The 19,335-nt window shown below is 37.5% G+C and overlaps 1 protein-coding gene across 1 annotated transcript; it reads left to right on the top strand.

Moving 5' to 3' along the window:
* Positions 1 to 936: 936 nt before the first annotated feature.
* tmem74b (transmembrane protein 74B) lies at positions 937 to 6,343 on the top strand. The gene is given in 5 exon segments (XM_042499198.1): positions 937 to 999; positions 2,390 to 2,452; positions 2,953 to 3,204; positions 3,206 to 3,238; positions 5,637 to 6,343. Coding segments are annotated over 3 exon segments (876 nt in total). The 5' UTR covers positions 937 to 999; positions 2,390 to 2,452; positions 2,953 to 3,009; the 3' UTR covers positions 6,285 to 6,343.
* Positions 6,344 to 19,335: the final 12,992 nt, after the last annotated feature.

Here is a 19,335-nt window from a genome sequence, read left to right as displayed (position 1 = left end):
ATTTTAGGACATCTCCAGGATTTCAGGATATTTCTAGAACTAACAGATGATTTTAGGATTTTAGGGCGTTTCTAGAACTTACATGGTTTGGGGATTTTAAGTCATTTCTAGGATTTTGGGATGTTTCCAGGATTCTAGGACATATCTGATGTTTCCAGGATTTCAGGACATTTCTAGGATTTTAGGATATTTCTGACATTTCCAGGATTTCAGGACATTTCTATGATTTTAGAACGTTTCTAGAACTAACAGATGTTTTTAGGATTTTAGGACATTTCTGAGATTTTAGGGTGTTTCCAAGATTTTAGGATTGTTCTGGGACTGGGATGTTTTTAGGATTTTAGGACACAAGATCTCTATGATTTTAGGACATTTCTGGGCATTTCTAAGGTTTTGGGACTTTTTAGGACTTTTCTATAATTCAGGACATTTCCAGGATTTTAGGACATTCGGGCTTTGCTTTGCTCTGTAGGCGGATGCAGGGGATCCTCCACTGGCATTTATTTTTCTTTTTTAATAAAAAAGCTCTATTTTGATGCTGTTTTTTGCACTCTTGCACCTTATGTATAGTAAAAGTAACAAAACACTTCCCAGTGTGAATCAATATAGTTTTATTGTGATTTGGAAAATGGTTGGGGGGCCACCTGGCACCCTACTGGGAGCCATAAATAAGTATCACTGCTCTGGATTAATAAATAGCACTACAGGAGAAAGTGGGGAAATGATTTGGGGGTGAACTGTCTCTTTAAGTTTTATCTTACTGATTGATGTCACCCTTTCATCTATTTCCCCACCACACCTTTCTGATGACTCCACCAGCTCTTCAGACACCAGCAGGGAGAACCACGGGCTGGTTTTGCGCATGGTCAGTCTCACCCCCCGGTCCTCTCCCTCCCTCCCTCTGCATCCTCCTCACACATGATCCAACAGCATCCATCTCTCCGGATGCGATGTCTCACAGCCGTCTGGATTCCCGCCTGGTCGCGGCTTCAGCACCAGGTAAAGACCACGCGCTGTCATCCCGGCACCTTTACGCAAAAACCTCTCATCGATAATCCTGCAGATGATCGATTATATCCGCGGTGTTTGTTCGGATTCAGCGGGGGGAGCTGGGTGGATGCTGCCTGGATACTGAATCCATCCCCGGTGTTTCCCTCCGGAGAGAAATCGGCACTTAATGTTGCTCGTTTGCATATTTTCTCCCAGAATAAGATCCTCCTTTGACGCTCCCTCCTCTCTCTCCGTGTCCGTGTTATCTGCAGTCAGATCGGGGTAATGAATAACGTGTCAGTCGGTGTGCTGCTTATCAGTCAGATATTATCTTTCACACACACACACACACACACACACACACACACACACAGGCGGAGTGTAGTGGTCCAGGTTTTGGGCTGTTTGGCGCATCACAAGGTCACGGTGGTGCTGACGGCCAGATTCCTTGCTGCCCACGGGCTCCCAGGCGCTCCTCTGCGGGGCCACGGGGCTCGATCTGCGGATAAATGATAACTGTGTCAGTGGGCTACTTTAGCCTGGAGCTCCCCGGAGATTAACGGGCTGTAGAAACTATAATAAAACTATTATATCATTCATTCAATTATAGAAAATAAGAAATTATAATAATAATACAAAAATGTCACATTTTATGTCTTACACCCCATTGTTGGTTAAATTATGTTAGAAATGCTAGATTATCCAGCTGTAGAAACAATAAAAAATGTGGTTGTCTTTTAAAATAATAAAATAATAATAATAATAATTAGATTAAGATTAAATGAATAAATACATAACAATACAAAAATGTTGCATTTTATGTATGAAGTTACACCTCATATTTGGTTAAATTATGTTAGAAATGCTAGATTAACTGGCTGTAGAAACAATAAAAATGTGGTTGTCTTTTTAAAAAAATAAAAATAAAATAACAATAATAATAATAATTTTGATTGAGATTAAATAAATAAATACATAATAATACAAAAATGACATATTTTATGTCTGAAGTTCTGCCTCATAATTTATTAAATTATGTGAGTGTGTGTGTGTGTGTGTGTGTGTGTGTGTGTGTGTGTGTGTGTGTGTGTGTGTGTGTGTGTGTGTGCGTGCGTGCGTGCGTGCGTGCGTGCGTGCGTGCGTGTGCACATGAACAGCGTTCACACCCAGAGCTCAGAGGTGTTAAAATGCAGAGTGAGAGTTCATTCTCTGTAAAAATGATGCATGATTTTAAATATTTGCAAATGTACCGTTTGTCTCACTGTTACCTGTGCCTGTGCTAAGTGTGTGTGTGTGTGTGTGTGTGTGTGTGTGTGTGTGTGTGTGTGTGTGTGTGTGTTGTGTGTGCGTGTGTTTTACAGATGTGTTGGATTTAGGATCTGATTTTAACTCTCTGTAGTGGTCAACGGGAAGTGAAAGCAGTAATGGTGATTAGAAGATATGGAAATGAATAACTATCAAGGTGAGATGCAGGTGATTCAGATGTTCATGTGATGTTCTGTGTGTGTGTGTGTGTGTGTGTGTGTTCCCCTCTGAACAGGCCTGCAGCATTAACTGCTTTAATGGTTTTATTTAGCTTACTGAGATTGTTTAGAAGCTTGCAATAATTTTATTTATTTTTTTAGTAATTAGTGCCATAACTAAATTAAAACTGCCAAAATACAGAAGGCTAGTCGAGAAACTAAGTAGTTGTTTTTTATTTGTTTGTGTGCGTGTGTTTGTTTGTTGTTGTTTTTAACTGTACTATGTGTGCATGTATGAATATATATGTTTGTTAGAGTTGATTATAAGTAATAATTTATTTGTTAAAAAAGCATAAACACAGTTTAGAAAAATAATAAATGAAAGAGATACCATAAATATGACATAAAACCTCAGTATGTTGATCATGTCTTTTAACAGATAAAGGCCTTTGTATTAGACCTTCTCTGCTCACTCAGTTATTATTTTGTCTTTTTTCAGTGAGGATATCGCAGAGAGGAGGGATGGTGAAGACATGAGCACATCCAACACATATCGATGGAGTCCTCTTTTAACGCCGTAGAGCTCCGGGAGCTGCGGGGCGGAGGAGGCCAGCGGGGCGTGTCCCCGACGCCGGCCTCAGCGCCCTGGACAGCGGCCACAGCGTGCTGCGCCACCCGGGGCTTCGAGAACGCCTCCTACCAGCAAGACGAGGAGCCCGAGTACCAGCATCAAGGCGCGGCTGCGTCTGCGGGGCTGCCCGCCATCAACCTCAGCCAGCAACAAGGTGAGATCAGTTGGGTGTTTTTGTGTGTTTTTGCGCTCACATAAATGTCTTTAGTCCGGCTCAGATGATAAAATGTCTTCCCGAAACCGTTTGAATCCGCCAAGTTCAAATTAACGGACACTGACATAAGATACAGCTGAGGGGTTAATGGCTAGCTGCTAAAGTTAGCAACAAGTAGCGAGGTCGTTACCGGAAAACTTTAGCCGCGAACAGCCCGCGAACAGCCCGGGATGTTATTACTTAACCCTTTAACAAAAACAGTCAAATCAGACAGAACTCCAAATGAAACATATTTTTATTGCAACACGAACGTTACGTAACAAATAACAAAATCTTCTCAGATGTCATTGATTATATCCATGAATGCACCAACATGATGGCCTAAATCCCAGCAGGGGGAGCCAAAAAATGTTTTAAAGATTTTTTACAAGTTTTTACCAATTTTAAACCAGACAGAATCACACAGTAATATATATATATATATATATATATATATATATATATATATATATATATATGTATGCAACAGAGAAACATGGAAAATAACAGTGATAATGATCATACTAATAAAACTTAAAATAAAAAAGATAATAAAAAAAATATGATAATCATCAAAATAATCATAATTAAAAGTTAAGGTAAAATATATGATAAAGCAAAATAAAAAAAATCAATACAATGAAAATAATATTGATGTCTATTTGTGCACATACATATACCCATGCATACATACGTATCTACATACATATATATATATCACTACAGAAATTTTTCACATATAGGAAGTGGACTAAACATTTGAAACAGTGCTGTCTCCATGACTGTGCACTGCACGCCGTCCAGAATCCTAAATACAAGCTTACACTGAATCCCAGGTTAAACAAAGCATGATGGACGGGATAAACCGGGACAGCAGCAGATTGTGGAGCTAACTTGTCGCCGAAAAGCCTCAAGCTCTCGAGCCCCGAATCGATCAAAGTCTGAACTCCGCCAGAGTGGTGAATTACAACCAAACAGGAGCACATAAAAGGTTACACGGGGAAGTCATTTTATGTCAGGAATTCATTGTTTTATTGGAAAAGCGCTGAAGAGTCTGGTTACACAAGGAGAGATTAATTTATTGTGTAACCGGAGATTAACGTTAACAGAAAACATGATATGCTCATAAAGACATCAAAAACCTTTTAGCCTGAGGCTGAATAATTACTTTATGGTATGATTTATTTTTCTGAAATAGTTCGGTTGCACTTAAATTAAAATAGTCGTCTCATGAATTATCCCAACAAATACTACTAACAAATGAACAAATTCTCTCTAAATATATATAAACAGATTTAATTTCATGATATTTTGGAACAAGAATGAACAATATACAAATGAAAAAGCCAAAATAATCAGTTAACATCAAAATAACTCAGTTTTCTTACAATAAATGTCTCATTCTCGTTATAGTAGATGAAAAACTCACATGGAAATACCACAATGAACTGAGTGACTAGCTTTGCTACAAGATACGACTCATCTGCTTCTTTCTTCAGAAAATATCAGCTTCTATTGATTTTTAACATGAATATAAACATATAGCAGACTTGTGTATTCGTGTATAAATATGTGAACCTAACTCGTGTCAAGCTGAGTGTTTTCCAGAGCTTCTTTAAGCATTTCTCAGACGTTCACTCATTCAACGACTTTTATTTTTCGTATTATTGAACCTTTTGTAATCAATAGTCATTGAAACGCAGAGGACCATCTCTTTGGAACAACTTAGTCCCATCTGTGCGATCGCTATCGACATTATTGTATCAAAAAACATCTGAAAAGTTTCTGATTTGCAAAGACTGATAGGATTTCATTGATTTCTTTGAAATGCATCTCTCTTTGCATACAAACTTTTTATCCTTTTTTTGGCTTCTAACCTCTCCTGTGTAATGATTAAACTTTAATCTTCTTTTTTTTATATATATATATAAACGTGTATGTGCAAATATACTAAACTAAACCTTTCTTTACAGTATATTTCCATGGTTTTTTTTTTGTGGCAGCCACTGTGGACCAGATTGTTGGTCAGATGCCACTTCAATGAGATGTTGAATTATTAATATTATAAAATGTGACTGATGTCGACACTAAAAGACTCTTTCTTGTATTTGTGCCTGTTTTTTCTCCGTCTTTCATCAATAATGGGTTTATTCTTGCTCATTATGCTGCTCTGATTTATCCTTTTTTATGCCCTATCTTGTCTTTTTTTCGTGGTTTTTCTCTTTGTGTTTTTCTTTATTTCTTAATTCTTTCTTTCTTTCGTATCTTTCTTTCTTTTGTTATTTGTTTTTCTTTCTTCTTTCTTTCTTTTTATTTGTTTATGTATTCATATGTTTATGTCTGTGTTTCTGTCTTTCAGGGGGAGCAGCAGCATCAGGAGCTGTCTCCGCGATCATACGATGAGGAGGAAGGAGGTGGAGGGCAGGAGGAGGGCCAGGATTTCACAGAGTTCCACCCCGCCGACGACCACTCTGCGGACTACGGCTTCATCTTCGCCCTGGTGTTCCTGGTGAGCGGCATCGTCCTGGTGGTCATCGCCTACACCATCCCCCGAGAGGCCAAAGTCGACCCAGACTCCGTGTCGGCCCGCCAGATGGAGAAGCTGGAGATGTACTACGCCCAGCTGGGCTCCCACCTGGACAAGTGCATCATCGCGGGCCTCGGCCTGCTGACTCTGGGGGGGATGTTCCTGTCCGTGCTGCTCATGGTGTCCATCTGCCGGGGCGAAATGTACCGACGCAGGGCGGCGTTTGTTCGCCCCAAGAGGACTTACGGCTCCATCAACCTGAGGATGAAGCAGCTGGCGACCGGAGAGGCAGGAGGCGAGGGAGGGGACGGAGGTGAGGAGCTTTGGGTGGAACACGCAAAGACAAGGAATAACATACAGCCAGGTCCGAGCCGGGACTCCAAATCAGAACCAGGACCGAGCAGGAATCCTCCTCCTGCTGCTGCTGCTGCTGCTGCTGCTCAGTCCTCCTCTTCTGCTGCTGCACACAGAGTCAACTAGCTGTCCTTTATTTTCAACCTGCCTTCCTCTGAGTGAGGTGCAAAATGGGGATGCAAAATGGTGCTGCTCCCCTTGGTTTGTGCTGACAGGAAAAGCACATGTTGGGCACAAGGCTCTCTGCTGCAGAGCTTTAACCCAGCGTTTTGGGAAGAACCAGTTAATGAGATACTCATTCAAACCAATCATAAAGGATGTAATACTTAACAAACGAGGGCTCGATCCGGTAGAAGATTTGAGGTAAGCTTACAATATTTGGGCGTGGAAAAGAGCACATTTGGAGGTGAATGGTCGTATAATCAAAGTTCAAATATAAATCAAAGTATGTTAATCAGTAAACAATGCTTTTACAACAGAAAGCACATTGTGTCCGACAGCCCTGGTGGTTTGTCACCGCTGCAGAAATAACTCTTTATTTATGAAGTCCAGAACAGCATTTAGCCATATTTTAAACCCTAATAATAATATCTGACTTGTCATGCTGCTGCTGCTGTGAATATCACTGCAAATCTATTAGACATTACAGCCATCTGATAGAAAGTGTCATTACTGGACTGTCTAAATGAAGTATCGTGGAAAGTTTGATGCTAGCCCGCACACAAATAAACAGAGGCAACAATTTTTTTAAAGTAATAATTCACTCCGGTGAGACGTTTACACTCACCACCTGCATCAGCAATACACGGACGATGAAAGTAAAGAAGATAAATAATCTTAAAACTGTGTCACCACTGGCCCTCTGAAACCTGCAGGAACCTAAATATCAGGCAAAAAGGGTCAATTTAAACCTGCATTAAGCAAAGCAATATGTTTAATTGATAAAATGAGTCATGTGAAAGAAACGCTGAGTATCGACATGAAACTCTGCAGCTTTATGCTTTATTCATTATTTGGTTCTCTGGCTGCACACAGACTTAATGGTTGAGCTTCTCAGTTGGTTCTCTGCAGCCTTTTCCTCGTAATACTGTGACTTAGTTCTCATAATATCACTCCCTTCTCCCTGTAATATGACAACTTTATTATCTAAATACTGTGACTTTCATCCTTTTAATCCTTTGAAACCTCAACAGTTTGGCTTGTTTTCTTTCAAAAGCATGGAAAGAAGGCAGTGAGCAATGAAGGAAGAAGATATGCAAAAATCTGCAAGAAATTAGTGACAGGTATAAGAAAATTACCCAAAAAATTAGTTTTTATTTAAAAAATTGGAAATGTGCAAAGAAAAAGAAAAAATGCAAAAAAAAAATATAAATAATTTTTTAAACATAATAATAATAACAATTTTTTTTTTGTTTTTCCCTAGCTTTTTTCTTTTTTCTAGAGATTTTTTTGCTAGCTTTTTAAAAATAATTTCTCAAAAAACACCTTTTCTCATTTTTTTTCATTTTTTAATGTACGTGTGCTTTGCAAGGCAGAAGCAGCAAGCAAAACACTTCACTTTCATTGAAAACGATCCGCCCTAAGCTGTTAAAACACACTGACTGATCGGGGCCAAATGCAGCTTTAGTATTTGACATTTAAAAATATTTTGCTGATTTGTGTTCTCCTGTGAATGCAACAGTGTGATCAGCCTTTATTTACCAGAAGGACAAATGTGTACGATAAAAATAGACAGCTTCTATAATGAAATACAATAAGATACAGAGTGAAGAGGTGACTCAGAGCTGATGTGTTGAGGGTGACACACATCACCCAGAAAGCATTGCATCAGCTCCAAGAGCTCTTCTTACCAGATTTGCTCGTCAGTAATCGTCCTCGTCCTTCACTCGAAGATGTTTTTTGTGTCTTTGTGGGTTTTTTCTCCCCGCAACACGAGCAATGAAGATTATGTCTCTGCGTCTTGGTTGCAAATCGATTCCGTTTTTTTATTACAAAAAAAAAAAGCAGACTGGGTTTAATCACAGGAATGTCTCCACCAGGCTGAATCGATTTTCGGGTAGTCAAGTTGAGATTGCACATGTGTTTGGAGGGCAGACAGCTGGAAAAGACGCGTCGTTATATAAGAGAGACAAGAAAATCTGTGAAGTGAAGGCGTGAAAATCAACACTCTCACTGCTGGTGGCTGAAGAAACGCTGCCTTCAGTGAATCCAGCGTCACATCGAGATACAAAACAACCCAGAACTCAGCAGTCACATATCCGAGAGTCTCATGCTGCATCACCAAAAAACTGTTGCCTCATGTTTACTAATCAGCATTTTTTGCTAGCATCACTTTCCAGCAGCATTAGGAGCGAGTCTTTGTATCATGTTGCAAGTGAATATCCACCATCAGCAGCTCCTTTGTATGAATAGTTATATTTATCTGAGGCCCTGAGTGTTCGGTGGATGATGAAAGGAGCTATTGTGCTAAAGGCTAGTCGCTGCTGCAGTAAGAAAACCTCACGATACTAGCTACGCTGTAAACGAGCGGATTGTACTTTAAAAAAATCTAGAATTGCTGTGAGAAGGGTAAGTGAATATAAGCATCAGTCTTAATTTATGTTTATTTCATAACTTATTGTGAAGTTTGCTTAAATTTTAGTTGTATGTACTTTTGTGAAGTTGTGTCAACTTAAAAATGACAACTTTAATTAACTTGTTTTTTCTAAGTGATAGCAACTTAAGATTTTAAGTAAACAAAGTTGGTCAGACTTTACCAAAGAGTTTTTTTGTATTTTGTGTCATGATGAGAAGGATTTTGCATGCACTATAAAAGAAAAAAAGATTCGGCTCAACAACAAACAAAAAAATGCATCAGTTTGCATCAGCAATTTCTGAGTTATGACAGCTTATAATGAACTCATGTGCTTCAGGTGCACTACACTGAGTTAGGAGAATTAGCGCGTCTTCGACAATCAAAGGCATTTTGTTTTAAAACAAGAAAATGTCATTTGTGTCGTATATTTGTTTTGCCTGCAGGTTCCTAACACAGTTTTAACTGTCTGAATGTTCAGTGGGGGAGGGGGATTTAAAATCCTGAACTGAAGGTAGAGAAAAGTTGAATTATCGGGCCAATTTCATTAAGTTACTATAACTTGAATTTTGTTTTAAATCAGTTAACACAGTAGTTTGAGTTTAAATTGCACACAAAAATAAATAAAGATAAAATAAAATTAAAATTAAAAACGTAATCTTAAAATGTTCAGTTTCCAAAATACTACTTAGTAAATACTACTATCAGTTAGGTCAGACTAACTTGGTTCGTTTGAGTTACTATCCCTCAGGAAGAACGAGTAATTTCAACTGTCATTTTTAAATTGACTTCACAAACTGAAAAACATTTTAAGTAAACCTTACAAATAGGTGTAAAGTAAACATAACAGAAGAATAGTTATATTTACTAACTTTTTTAAGGCAATATGTTTCCTAGACTTTTTTTAAAGTCTGATCAACTTGTCATATTTTACAGTGTATCGTGACTCTCTCAGTTCATAAAATCTATAAAAAAAAATTCAAAACTGCTCTTTAAATACAAAATAGCTAACTTATTTCAAAAAAAGCAAACATCAAGGTGCTTTGTGAGTGTTTTTTTCTATGTGACTGCAGCTCTTAGTCCGGAGACGAAGCCGATTTTGACTGGAATGAACCTTTAATGACACAGCGCCTACTTACCTGTATTATATGTAAACAGATGTTATTTATGTCATGTAAGGATACAATATGCCTTAATGAGTTAACACTGACACTGTAAATTGTGTATACGCGAATATTATTATGCTAATGTATTAAGGTCTGTATAGTGAGCCAGTTAGCCAAGGGCAACGTAGCCACACACACACACACACACACACACACACACACACACACACACACACATAAATGTCCACATACGTCAGCTGACCTCACAAACCAGTTTGTGGCTCCGTTCTTGTGAGGACATCTCGAGTCTAACGTACTAATCTCAAGCTGTTTATTAGAGTATGTCACTTTTTGCAGTACAATTATACAGTAAATACTACACAGACATGCTGGATGTCAAGGACAAAAGCTAAACACTCAGAAACCACAAAGTGTGCAAAATCTCGTCACAGCTGGAGCAATTTTTTTCAGTTTGCAGCAGCTTAACTAACTGATCTAATCAAAGACACAGCTGATGAACAAAACATTTGGGCTTCATTATTTAACATTTAGATAAATTTAATAACACCGACTTGAAGGTGGAGGACACCCCATGACAGAGGACCTAGCTATGTCCCTAATGTCCTAAAATCTGAGACATGTCCTAAAATCCTAGAAACATGTATGGGGCTGCTGCGACCGGCCCCTGGATAGATTTATTAGTAAATTTGCCAATTAATTAATTAATTAATTAATTTGCCATTTTATCACCCAGTGTTTTCAGCTTTAGTAGATATGCAGCAGATGAAATGCTGACTGTAAATGATGATGATGATTAAAAAGGAAGCACACTTAGCCTCCCTAAAATGTGCTGCAGGAAATTCAGAGTGTCCATTACAGATATTAAAAAGCAAAATGAAACGATGCATACTGGTTGGTGCTGTTAGTCTTTGAGGCAGCAGGGTGATTTTACAGAGTGGACAGTCTTGATCCGCGCTGCAGTGTGTCTCTGCTGAGGCGTCCTTGAGTATAAAAGACTCGGTTCTGCTGCTTCTGGTGGAAAATGTGCGGCTTTATGGCTAAATCCCAAAACGAAACATCGGCCTTATGTTTGGGTGCTTGTTTGGACTCGACTGTGTGTGGTTTGGAGAAAGTGGTGCAAGTTTTTGAGACTCTCCACCCCAATAAAAAACAACAGAAAGTGCCCAAAAGATCACTGTTTGCATCCCGATTCCCTCCGACAGTCGACGGTTTCTTTTAACCTTCAGTTCAGTCAGTCCAAAACTGTGACGAAGTTCTTATTTTAGAAGCAAAGTCAGACTTTGTCATGATGCAATAGTAAAAAGAAATTTTAAGTAGCATCTCTGCAAAGAGCAACAAATCAAAAAGATTTAATCCAGCTCACATTCCCTAAACTTGACAACTATAGTTGTGTAAGATCTCAAAATGCTTTTTAAACCTCATTTCCACTGCACAAAAAAGACTCTAACACCTGGCTATTTAATGCAATGGGAATGCGTAAAATTGGCATTCGGCTGTGGCTCAGAGGTAGAGTGGGTTGTCCTCTATTCAGAGGGTCGGTGATTCAATCCCCAGCTCCTCCACTCAACACGCTGAAGTGCCCTTTGGCAAGGCACTAATCCCCAAAATGCTCCTGATGGCTGTTCCATCAGTGTGTGAGTGTGTGTGAATGGTCAAAGACCTGAGCAGCAGGTGGCGGCTTGTACGGTAGCCTTGGCCACGAGTGAATGACTGTGTATGTTAATGTAGGAACTCGTAATGTGAGAGCACTTTGAGTTGTTAAAAAAAAATACTAGAAAAGCACTATACATTAATCCATCAATCATTTCAAATGACTCTGCAGTTCGTATTTACCGACTCAGGCTCAGATCGGCGTTGATGGAAACACAACGTGAACAAGTGAACGTGCTAATTTCAGCTCCTTAAATAGCGAGATGCAATGACGCACAACCACTAATAACATCTCCTCCAGAGCGGCGCTAAAACATCGATCCAAATTAGTCTGCACCGAGTTTGAAAGACAGACTGAAGGAGTGAGACTGTTTACCTGTTCCTCGGTCGAACAGACACACCAAAACAACCCACACACACATACTAGTCTGCTGCAGAGCCGTGTACACAGCTCTGCTCTACTGGTAGTGGGTTTACACGTGTTTAAAAAAACCTGCTAATTGTGGCGGGAAGAGGCTATTTGTATTGTTACAAATAATGCAGTTGGAAAATTTATAGGACTTTTTGCAATGTTTTGAATGTTTGTACTTAAGATTTCAGCGGTTAACGGTTAACTGGTGATCATCTGATATATTCACCAACTATACAGAATGATGCAGAAACATCTGCATGAAGATGCTACTAGATGTTGTAGAGCTGAGACTTATCTGTCCAAAATTACGACAGTAGAGTTTGCTTTTTGTACATCTCTAGTCTGCAACAATAGTAAGCAGCGCACAGATGATGATATTTCTGTGACTTCAGTGTGATTGAGAGAAACAGAACTGTGAAGTTAACAGATGCAGAAGAGTTTTTGTGAGAGTGAAAGAGATAAAAAGATGAGGGAGAGCTGATAGGATGCGGCAGAGACGCTGGATGACGTGAGGTGATTCTTGAAGAGATTTTCCATTTCGTGGAGGAGTGACTCTGCACGAAGCGAGGCGCTTTCGACGAAAAACATCCCCTTAACGTCGATTGTTGTTGGTAGATCAGGTTCAGCCTGCAGGTCTTCATTAGGAGGTGGAAACAACAGCAGGAACACAACACGAATGGGAATGATTGTCTGTGCAGGTCGGACGCACACTGCTGGAAGAAAAGAGCTCTGAAAGCATTTTTAGTGAGTTTAGTGACAGACTGATGGATTGAATCAGGTCGGGAGGAGGCAAAAACATTGTTGATTGCTTTTGTGTAAAAACTCTTAAAGGGGAAGTACGCCAATATTATTCATCAAGTGTGTTTCCAGGTGAAAACAAAGTAGTGTGAAGCCCAAAGTGTCTCCAGGGAGGGAGCTGTGTGATGTTTGATGAATGGCCTCAAGTGATGGAGTTGAACAGGGTTTATATGGTCATGAAAAACCTGGAAAAGTCATGGAATTTACAAATTGCAATTGCCAGACCTGCATACATTTGGAAAACTAAATATAGTTTTGGAAAAGTCATAGATATATGTTTCATAAACCTGTTTAATTGCACATGTTTTCAGGGAATGTTGTAAATTTGAAAATCAAACCATAATTTTAATTTTTTAATGAAAATTGCAAGACGGTATCTTTAAAAACACCAAAAACTATAAAAAGCAAAAAATTTACTTTTAAACTTGCAAAAAAGGGCCAAAAGAGAGCGCGTCTTCATATGGTGGTTAAATAAATACAATATACAGCCATATAAAATTGTATTCCTCAACCCAAAGTTGAATTTAAAAAAGCATAGGTCCCTCCCCAGTGCTTATGAGTTTATTTGATATCCTGTTTTTAAATTTTATTTTGGTGAACTCACCATTTTATTGATGAGAATCACTGAATGAATCAACATTTACTCGAACTTAAAACAGAAGATTGTATGAACAGATGAAGAACGAGAGTTCGGAGCGTCTGAAAAAGAAACTGAACTATGTTTCTGTTCGTCTGTGATGCGTCTGAATGTCAAGACACGAACACGAGCACCTTGACCAAAGTCACACAGAAAATCAATCTTTATTCTGTCGGCAGCACAATGACTCCGTTACCATAGAAATAGTCTATTTATATCAAGGACTGTTGGTGCTCAGATGTCATGGAAAGTCCTTGAGAGGGCACCACAGAGGAGACGATCTTACAAACTCTTAAAACGTCTAATTGTTTCCCCAAAGAGAGAAATATATGAACCTTAGGGGACAAACAGAAACCCTTCATGGGAATAAATGACACATTTTTACTATAAATCATCTGTTGGTGGAAGTTTTCCAGGAACCAAAGCTTTATTTTACACCAGACCAAGGACAGCATTTAGCTGAGTCATCAGAAATAGCTGCCGGAAATCAGAAGGACAAAGTCACCTAAATAAAACCTCAGCATTTAATTTTCTATTCAGTTTGTTGCCACAGTAGTTTACATACTAGTACAGTGATGCTCGACTCACAGCCCGCGAGCCAAATCTTAACCCCCACAGGGTGTCAGGTGGCCCCCCAAACATTTTCTAATTCACAATAAGAAAAGTGATTCATAATTAAAATAGAGCTTGTTTATCAAAAAATGTTTAAACGTTGAGCAAAACCGCCTTTAAATGTTTAAATGTGAAGTAACTTTTTCGGACTGAAAGCCGTCATTGTTGCTGTGTAGTCTGACTTGCATTAATATCATCACTCATCATCACAGTCGGGTGTTTTATTTTGCAAAATATTTGGGATTGTTCAGTACTTTTAGAGTAGCCCATTCTCATAAAGTTTACTTTAGTCTCCTAAATTTGCTTAAAGTGCTCTTTTTTTGTACGCTCTTTGGGAAGCATTTAGAAATCTGTGGCTTTTTTTAATTTATTTATTTATTTATTTTTTATCTTGTCCACACAGGCTGCGTCACTGCTGCTGTTAGTGTGAGTTATGACATGAAAAAATATCAATTAGCATTTACACGTTTGATTATGTTTCTAAATGTTTCGTGTTTTTCTCAACATTTAGTGTTTAAACATTTAGAAGTCACCTCTTTTCACTTTCCACCACCAGTTTACTGCTTAAAAAAAATTCAAAATGAAGCATTTGAATACTGATTTCGATATTGATTACCATGGCAACAACTGAAGCATCAATGCATTCGAGTCAGCCTTCGTAACGATGCAAACTGCAGAAATCATTAAGGGTTTTCAAGTAACAGCCTTCATGAGCTTTGTGTGAAATCAGCGCTCTGATTTACAAGACGACACATGATTCTGTTTCTCTGCGGATGCAAAAAAAAAAAGTCCACTCTCCCGAACAAAAACACTCCCCATCCCCACCTCCCACTCCTGCACACTGAGGGGTCAGAGGTCAGAGGTCATACACAGTGTTCCTGCAGCTGCTTGCGATTCAGTACTTGACTCAAGGACACTTCAGCAGCAGTTTGCAGGGTCGTGACCCCGAGCTGAGTCTCATTAATCACTACACATCCTGCTGCTGCAGAAAAAAAAAACTCCTGGTGAAAATACAAGCTGCTGAAAATAGAGCAAAAATAAGAGTTTACGCCTAAAAACACTCCAGCTTTTGTTCTGCTAAAACTAACCGCACACTGAAAGACAGAGAGGTCCTTCCTGCTCACAGGATGCTTCCCTTTATGTGCAGATATGCACAAATATACAACACACACACACACACACACACACACACACAGCCGTAGCATTTTACTCAGAGACTCAATGAATGTACAAATTAATGCTGTAACGCAGGAGGAGGTCGCAGCAGTGTCACGCAATATCACAATATGTCGGTCACATGGTGTAAACAGTCACATGATTTCAATGCAGTTGCCGTGGAAACACTATTGTATAAACATTCCTTCTCTTTTTTTTATTATGTGTAAACATACAGAGTTAATACATGTGTATTTATCGAGATGAAGCAATATTTCACACAGGTGGAATTCTGGTTTTAGGCTAAAGCTGTACTGTAACATTTTTAGCCTTCAAAATAAAAGCAGGGACAAGACGGATTCAAAAAGGATTTTTTTGTCACATGCAGCAAAAAATTGAGTTGCCCTGACCCACCAATGTGCTGACTAAATTTTAATGAACACACAATTAAAAAAAAAATAAAAAATAAAAAGCACCAATACAGGAAAATCTCTTTCACTAAAATCTGTGTAATTTAAATTAAACTGTGTGTAAATTTGTGCAAATGTGTCAGCATGAATTATCTTCCCATAACAAGAGAAAGTGATAGAAAGTTGTTTAACCCTTTGACACCAGAGCAAACTGGATTGATTTCTTTATAAAAACATGGGTAGAAAGCAATGAGCAACTTAACAAGACATGGCCAAAAAAATAACACAAAAAAACCCAAAAAGAGTTACAAAATTACCTGAAAATAAGTGGAAAAAAGTCAAGAACAAACAAGAATATGGCCTTTAAAGATGAACACACAATTAAAAAATAAATAAATAAATAAAAAGCACCAATACAGGAAAATCTCTATCACTAAAATCATTTTTTTTTCTTTAACATATTTTTAATTATAAAATTATTGTAATTATAAATAAAATTGTCTGGACATTTGTCCCTGTTTTTTGGATAATTTTCTAAAAATCTACTAATACACTCATTTTTTTGGAAATTATCTTGTCACCTCTTAGTAATTTTCTGCAATTTGTGGGACTTTTTTTTTTGCACAGTTGGTCATTGCCTTTTTATCACACTTTCCAAAGAAATCAAGCAAATTTGCTCACAAAAAGGTCCAGAGAGCGTGTCAAAGCTGCACTACAAGAAAGGAGGAGATGATGAATTAAAGAATTAAAATGTTTTTTAGAAGAAGGAATTATTCCATCAAGGTGAAATATCGCTTTAAGAAACCAGAATGAAATGAAATGTTATATTAGAATCTATGAAATGTATGAAAAAAAATATTATGTGGCCTGAGAGAGAAGATGTGTTTTGTGAATCAAAGATGTGAATCTTTTTGCAATCAGTACCTGACAGTGATGGTAACATTTAGCACAGAAAAACATGGACTTAAAGGGATATATCACTTTTATTTTAAGAGGCTTTTGACTGTCAGCTGGTGGAAATGTTTATGGATTACAGAGTTGTTATAAAGAAACTGATTTCTGTTGTAGATGTTTGATGTAATGTACATTATTAAAGTGACATATCCCTTTATTCTAAGGGAAAACCAGGGTCTTTAAACTGTTAAAGAGCAGACGGGGGACGTTTTATATTTCAAATTAATTTTTTTCTTTGCATAACTGTAAAATATGAATTCCGGCAAAAATACTATTTAAAAGTTATCCACTTTTTTGGAGAAAAATTGGTAAAACATGAGCTTTATATGTTGCTTGATTCAGATCAGCTGCCAAATAAAATTTGCAGCTGATCTGTATTGAAGCAAATAAGAGACCAAGATATTTTAATTCTTACAGCTACGGAAAACTTAAAATCAAAATACTTTCAAATGTAAATACTTAAAATACAGTGAATTCATAGCATCAAAATATTTTATGGCAAATACATATCTGAATTTATTTGAAATTAAAATATGAAATTTCCAAAGATGTTTTTTTACACGTCCAAAAATTTAAAATTTAAAAAAATTAAAATTATAAATAGACTTTTCATCTTGAATTCTTAGATCTGAATTTGACCCATAAAATTCAACTGAGTTCTTTTTCTACTTAATCTTTGTATCTGACTTTGACCAATCACATTTAAGCCACCTGATTTTTTTTTTTTTTTATTTCTATTTATATTTTTGGTTCTACATTTTTTGAAAATTGTTATTATTCTGCTTTTGATTGAATTGCAAATCAAGAAAATTAATATTCTTTTTCAAAGCGGTGAATCTAGAACAAATAAATTAATTGTTTAAATACATGAATTCAATGGTGTTTAAATATCAATTCTGTTTGGGTCCATGCAGTTCACCTGTGTCGATTATGACAGATTATGCCAGATTATGCCAGTTTGGCAGGTGATCTGAATCAATATTTCAATTTTTTTATGCTTTGAATTCAGTGGTGTTTAAATTTAAATATTTTGGTCTCTTGTGTGCTTCCGTAGGTCTGTTTCAGTTTGAGGTGGTGTGTTTACACAGAAGTTTATCCTTTTCTCACAGAATTATAATTTAACATGGGATCATTTTTTAAATCCACATTGTAATGACGCCTCTATAAGAGTTTACATTTTTTTGGCACAGACTGAATAAATTGAATTTGGTTCAAAACAATCCAAATATTTGTTGTTATTACAACGTCAGCTCTACAGAAAGTAAAAACTGAGCTCTGTGTTCATTTAAATCACTTTTTTGATCCCCGTTTGCTCTCAGTTTGTGAAGAGCACAGTTAACTTGTGTATTGTGTGTAACCGCAGTTGTTAAAGTCATATCATAATCTGACATTTATTAATTTACAAATCTTTAAAGTCCTGCTCAAGATGGACTCACTTTCCCTTTTAAATCAAATAAAGATGAATGTAGAAAATTTAAATGTTCTATAACTGGAGAAAGAGAAAAATCCTATAATATATTCTCAATCTAGAAACGGATTCATTGAATACAAATATTTATACATGTATCTATTAACATATCTATATGAATTTCTCCTCATTATTTGGAGAAATGGGCTCATCTCTACCCACAGTTTTAAAAACGCTGCTTTGTGTGGAGGTCAGTGAATCTGCATGTTCTGTGACGCTGTAAAGGTGTAAAGACGTTCCTGTACATACTGAGGAGCTGTGTTCTGTATGTGACGACGACGACGATGGTTTTTAAATATGATTTTGTTAATGTGACCAATAAAATTTCTGTTTTGCTGTCGTTTTTAAATCCAGTGAGTCTGACTGCGCTCTGTGTTTCTCTCTTTCTCTCTTTCTCTGAATTTTGATTTTGCATTTAATGGTACTCAACTTATGGTCTGTCAGCCAAATCTGGCCCCCAAAAGGGTGCCAGGTGGTCCCCTAACCATTTTCTGATTCACAATAAAAATAAAGTGATCAACACTGGGAATAGTTTTTGTACTTTTAGTGTATGTAGGGTGCTAGAGCGCATAAACAGCAACAAAGTAGTGCTTGTTTATCAAAAAAGTGCCAGTGGAGGATCCCTCACACCCCCTGACAGAGGTCCGAACTAAGATCCTAATGTTTGATTAAATATCACATTTTTAAGCTCAGACTTGGTTATTGTTTTTTCTGATAAGTGTTTGTCACACATGATGTGTCCATGGACCGCTGGAAATAACTTCTGTTTTAATAGTTTCTGGCTATGATAAGTCTGATAAATGGTCCTAAAACCAAATGTCCATAAATGTTTGAAATGTCCTTAATCCAGAGAAAAAAAAATCCTACAAATGTCCTAAAGTCATCATAATGTCCAAAAATCCTAGTAACGCCCTAAATTCCTAGAAATGTCCTAAAATCCTACAAATGTCAAAAACTCCTAGAAGTGACGGTGAGTCCTATAAAATACAAAAATCCTAGTCACGTTGTAAAATCCCAGAAATGTCCTAAAATCCTAGAAATGTCAATAAATTATAAAATTGACCTAAAATCCTAGAAATAAAATTGTTTATCAGTTTTTATGACATTTCCAGGATTTTAGGACATAAGGCTCTTAGCTTGCACCTCTGTTGGGGTATGTGGTGGATCCTCACTGTCACTTTTTTATTGATTTATTTTTAATAACCAAGCTCTATTTTCATGCTGTTTAATGCACTCTGGCACCTTTTGTAAACTAAAAGAACAAATATAATTCCCACTGTCAATCACTTTATTTTTATTGTGAATAGAAAATTGTCAGGGGAGCCACGTGGCACCCTATCAGGGGCCAGATTTTGCCTGCGGACCGTAAGTTGAGTATCACT

The sequence above is a fragment of the Plectropomus leopardus genome, chromosome 2 (genome assembly GCF_008729295.1).
Source record: "Plectropomus leopardus isolate mb chromosome 2, YSFRI_Pleo_2.0, whole genome shotgun sequence".
NCBI lineage: Eukaryota > Metazoa > Chordata > Actinopteri > Perciformes > Serranidae > Plectropomus > Plectropomus leopardus.
The sequence above is the reverse complement of the archived record's forward strand: the minus strand, read 5'-3'. Positions and strand labels throughout refer to the sequence as shown.